Source organism: Lolium perenne, chromosome 7, assembly GCF_019359855.2.
Source record: "Lolium perenne isolate Kyuss_39 chromosome 7, Kyuss_2.0, whole genome shotgun sequence".
Classification (NCBI taxonomy): Eukaryota; Viridiplantae; Streptophyta; class Magnoliopsida; order Poales; family Poaceae; genus Lolium; species Lolium perenne.
In genome coordinates this window covers 233,896,607-233,900,852 of record NC_067250.2, presented here as the reverse complement: position 1 = coordinate 233,900,852, position 4,246 = coordinate 233,896,607, and the positions used below count along the sequence as shown (strand labels likewise).

Genomic DNA, 4,246 nt, shown 5'->3' with positions numbered 1-4,246 from the left:
CCCGACGCAAAGTATATCTTTCTAAATATATTTGTATATCTCTCTACTTCCTAAATGTATTTAGAGGCACATCTCAAAAGTGCCCCTAAAACTCTGTAGCGGCACATCTCAAAGTTCCCTTTAATTGGCTTTGGGCCAATTTGAAGGAAGTACCCTATTTCATTTAGAGACACAAGCATCTGGGGAACTTTTCAAAGTGTCTCTAAAAGTAACTAGAGGCACTTTGCCAACCTATTGGGGTAGTTTGAAGTGCCCGAAAATCTCTACAGTGTAGTAGTGTCCGGGGAGAAGTCGATAGCCAAATTGTCCGTAACTTTTCCAAATCTTATTTACTCCGATGTTATTAAATGGTGAACTTTGAAATGTTCATTTTGGAGTACACTGCACTTAGCAGATCACAAATTGTCTCTCATTCTTGGGCAGTCACAAAAATGTATAAAATCCTATATGGAAGTCATAGTGTCACATCATGCCTGATGTATCGATCATGCTACAAGTCGACCGAAAAATATCGCACTGAATACCAAGGCTCCAAACCACTTATTTGAGACAAATCTGCATAGTAAGGAGGCAACTTAATCAGGTCAAAAACATGATAGAGGTGTAAGAAACAAATGATCATATTATTTGTTCTAAATCATAATGATTTAAATTTAGAAAATCATACTTCCTGTTGCAATCTGCGCTATCAGTTAAGTCAACAGTTGAAATCTGCCATGCCAAATGTGCAGCTGCAGCTGCTAGAAAAGGGTAGTATGGCCAAGCTGTGGAACATGATTAATATAAGAAGTCAATAAATGTTACTTAAGAATACAATTAATGTAATTCTGATAATGATCACTAACCCAGTCCAGCATTATAGCCACTAAGTGCTAAACCGCCAATAGTTGCAGTACCAAAGGCACTAATCCACTGCTTGGTTGAATCTCCGAACCTTATGGCTGTGGACTTAACTCCTATTTTGAGGTCATCTTTTTTGTCCTGGCATGCATTATGATACGATGATAAGATACTATGTCAACCTAATAAGATGTGTTTGCTCAATTTTGATATGAAAGAATACCTGGTGTGCATATATGGTATCGTACACCAATGTCCAACATATCCCAGCAATATACATTGGAAGGAGGACAGTGGGCTCCAAACTATCTTTAATAGCAGCCCATCCTAATAAAGCTCCCCAGTTGAACGACAATCCGAGATATGCCTGAGGCTGTTAAAAATTTCATTGGAAGTAACTTAAGTGATCACTCTCTGTAAGCAAGATTACATTAATACAACCTTATCACTTACCCAAAATGTGAGCCTCTTCATTAGGGGATATGAAGACACCAATGGAAGCCAAATGAGCCCAAGAACACGGCTACATAGGAAATGAGACAAATTTAGAGGTGATACTGTATAATGATACAAGCAAAATATATCTGGCAAACTATCATCTGTTGGATTTTGTGGAAATTAGTATGTCAAAATGGATCAACAGAGATACATTAGACTTGTAGGGATTCGTTATATGATTTGCACACAATGCCATATGGTAGATAGTTTCTAAGGTTGGAGTTTGGAGCATCCGGAATAGATAGATTTCATTCCACTCGCAAGAGCAAAAAAAAGATATTACCTTAAGTTGTTCAGTTGGAGAAGAAAACCCAAACCCAGTCCTAGTAGTAGTTGAAATCCGAGGAAGTATAATCCTTGAGTAGGAGTTACTACGCCTGATGCAAGAGGCCTGTTTTTGGTGCGCTCAACCTACAAGAGGAACATGTCCATCATCATTTCCTTGCTTGAGCCACTTTGAAAATAAGTAATGCAACTGAGAGACCATTATATATATATAAATATATATATATAAAAATTTAGTTTACTTTTAAAAATAATTAGGGTAGAAGGTACCTTAATAGTGACATGCTTGCATCTCCAGAAAATATATCCAATATTTTGGGACCTTGCTTAGCATACTTTCTATCTATGTGGTTTAACTAAGTTGTTTGTTTAATATACTATTTATCATATTTAGCATGACATATGACATTTGATCCTTGTATGTATCCATGGTTCGAAAAAACTTCAATGTATTTTCCATAACAAGGAAATTCTGAAGGGTGTTGTATGCAACTAGATGAAACTATAAAGAAGATATAAAAAAAATAACCTTTTTGTCAAAGTCACGGTCGATATAATCATTGACTGTGCAAGCGGCCCCCCTCATGGGGATACATACAAATCCTAAGAGTGCGAGCAGTTTAAAGTTAGGAAGCGTCCCCGGCATTGCCGCCATTGTTATTGACCTACAATGCAAAGGTCATAGGAGCTTTTCAAACAACACTGAAATATGTTTGGACTAAATATAAGAAAAAAATACCAAAATGCATTAATAATGTCTCCTATGAAGCTTTAACAAACCATTTATGGTGCCATGTTTTTAGTTATGAACCATATAGAAGATTTCTGTTGTTACTTGGTAATGTAAAAATGACGGCGGGCTCTCTTGCATGTGTATGAAAGTGCAACCAAACAATTAGCGAGAGCAATCATCAATGTATTTTAAGAAGTGATGTTCTAGAACTTATATCGGATAGTGAGAACACAAAAAGAATCAATTGGCTCCCTTCACAGGGCGACACAAGCTGTGACAGGAGCCCCAGATACCACCACATCCGCCCACTCCACCTCATAGCGGTCGCCAGTAACCTATGATAGGATAAGCCCACACGAAGTTGGCGCTGTGGGGCCCGATTTGTTGTGCGCGGTGCGGGTGGCTGACTGACTTGTGAATTTGCGGTGGAGAACCCCAAGGATCAACTCTTGTCACTGAGGTTTAAGGGATATGGTTGGCGGCAGCAGTAATGTCGGCTCCCTCTCTTGATTTGGGGCACGTTGCGCGCCTTGTTTTTGCGTGATCTAGGTGTTTTAGCCACAGGTTTGGTGTCCTTGTTTTGATGTTGATGAGGCACAATAACACAGCTGATACATAGTGGCAAGGGGGTGCACGGAGGTAGTATTAACAAGCTAGAACATCGATCGCAAGTTATATGCATGTGAATGGAGGGAGTAGTAGTAAGCATACCACATGCATGGCCAAGCGAGGAGCCAGCTGCCGATGGGCTTCTCCAGACGAGCGAGCCTCGCGTACGGGAGCGCCGCCTCAAGTGACCTCTCCACCCACGACACCGGCGGGGGGCTGCTGTCCTTCTTGTCTTCCTCCGTCTTCTTGTCTTCCTCGGTCTTCTCGTCTTCCTCCGTGGACTGATAGGGGGCCGAGATCGTTTGCGATCGTGCAAGAAGCTGACGGGGAGAAGGACCATGTCGACGTAGTGGGAGGACGCCTCTGTGCTGGCTCTGGCGGAGGACGGCCATGGCCTGGGAGGAGGTCGAGATCGCCTGTGATCGTGCAGAAAGCTGGCGGGGAGAAGGACCCTGTCGATGTAGTGAGAGGACGCCTGTGTGGTGGCTGACGCTGAGGAGGGCCATGGCCGTGTTTAGGTCCTTCGTGTACGGGGGTTTGGCACCACGGAATGATATGTGTGTAAATCTGAATCTTAAGCTAACGAAGCAAATGAAAGCAGGATATTTATAGGGCGCGCGCTAGCCGCCGGCCGGGTGACTATTACGTACTTCTGGCATAATCCTAATTAATATAGGGCGCGCGCACGCTAGCCGCCGGCGACTAATTTCCGTCTGCGGACCGGTTGTGCCTGCCATGCAATGCATATGTCCCATTTAACCTTGTAGGCAGCTAAAGCTCCGCGGTCGCTGGTCGGACTTCGGAGGCAGTGCGAAAAGTAGGAGCCAGTTTTTTCCAGGCATGACTAGATACAAGCAAAATTGAGTGAACATATAGAAGGACTAAAATATCTTAGAGCATCTCCAACAGACACTCTATCCAGCGATGTATCAAAAAAGTGGCTGGTTTAGAGCGCGGGCGCAAAATAATGCTCCAACAGGTGCTCTATTCGGCGCTGTAAAATACAACTTAGGGAAAAAGCGCTATATCGTGCGCTATATGTACCGCGCCGGAAAGAGCGCACGGTATAACGTTGCGCGCAGAAACAACTACAGATTTTTACAGCTCCAAAATACAGCTCTGGATAGAGCTTCTGCTGGAGGTGAATATGTCCTTACGCGCAAAACATGGATAGAGCGCGCTGCAAAGTGCTTTTACAGCGCCAAGATTTAGCGCGGCTGTTGGAGATGCTTATATTTTTCACCGAGGAAGTATATGTATGTACCATGAGTATAGTGTACG

The 4,246-nt window shown here is 42.8% G+C and overlaps 1 protein-coding gene across 1 annotated transcript; it reads right to left on the bottom strand.

The window, feature by feature from the left end:
• Nucleotides 1–303: 303 nt before the first annotated feature.
• LOC127313958 (4-hydroxybenzoate geranyltransferase 2-like) lies at nucleotides 304–3,560 on the bottom strand. Its single transcript, XM_051344433.2, has 8 exons — nucleotides 3,068–3,560; nucleotides 2,153–2,288; nucleotides 1,622–1,749; nucleotides 1,294–1,363; nucleotides 1,064–1,213; nucleotides 846–981; nucleotides 668–764; nucleotides 304–555 (listed from the first exon to the last, which is right to left on the bottom strand). The coding sequence occupies exons 1-8, from the start codon at nucleotides 3,469–3,471 to the stop codon at nucleotides 486–488; spliced, it is 1,191 nt and encodes a 396-aa protein (XP_051200393.1). The 5' UTR covers nucleotides 3,472–3,560; the 3' UTR covers nucleotides 304–485.
• Between the last annotated feature and the right edge of the window lie 686 nt (nucleotides 3,561–4,246).

Bases quoted from the DNA above. Each gene is read 5' to 3' on its own strand.
- LOC127313958 (XM_051344433.2), bottom strand. From the start codon at position 3,471: ATGGCCCTCCTCAGCGTCAGCCACCACACAGGCGTCCTCTCACTACAT. The intron at 1,750-2,152 runs GTTATTTTTTTT...TTCCTCTTGTAG, and splicing joins ACCGTGACTTTGACAAAAAG to GTTGAGCGCACCAAAAACAG. The intron at 556-667 runs GTATGATTTTCT...CTTACTATGCAG, and splicing joins AGCGCAGATTGCAACAGGAA to ATTTGTCTCAAATAAGTGGT.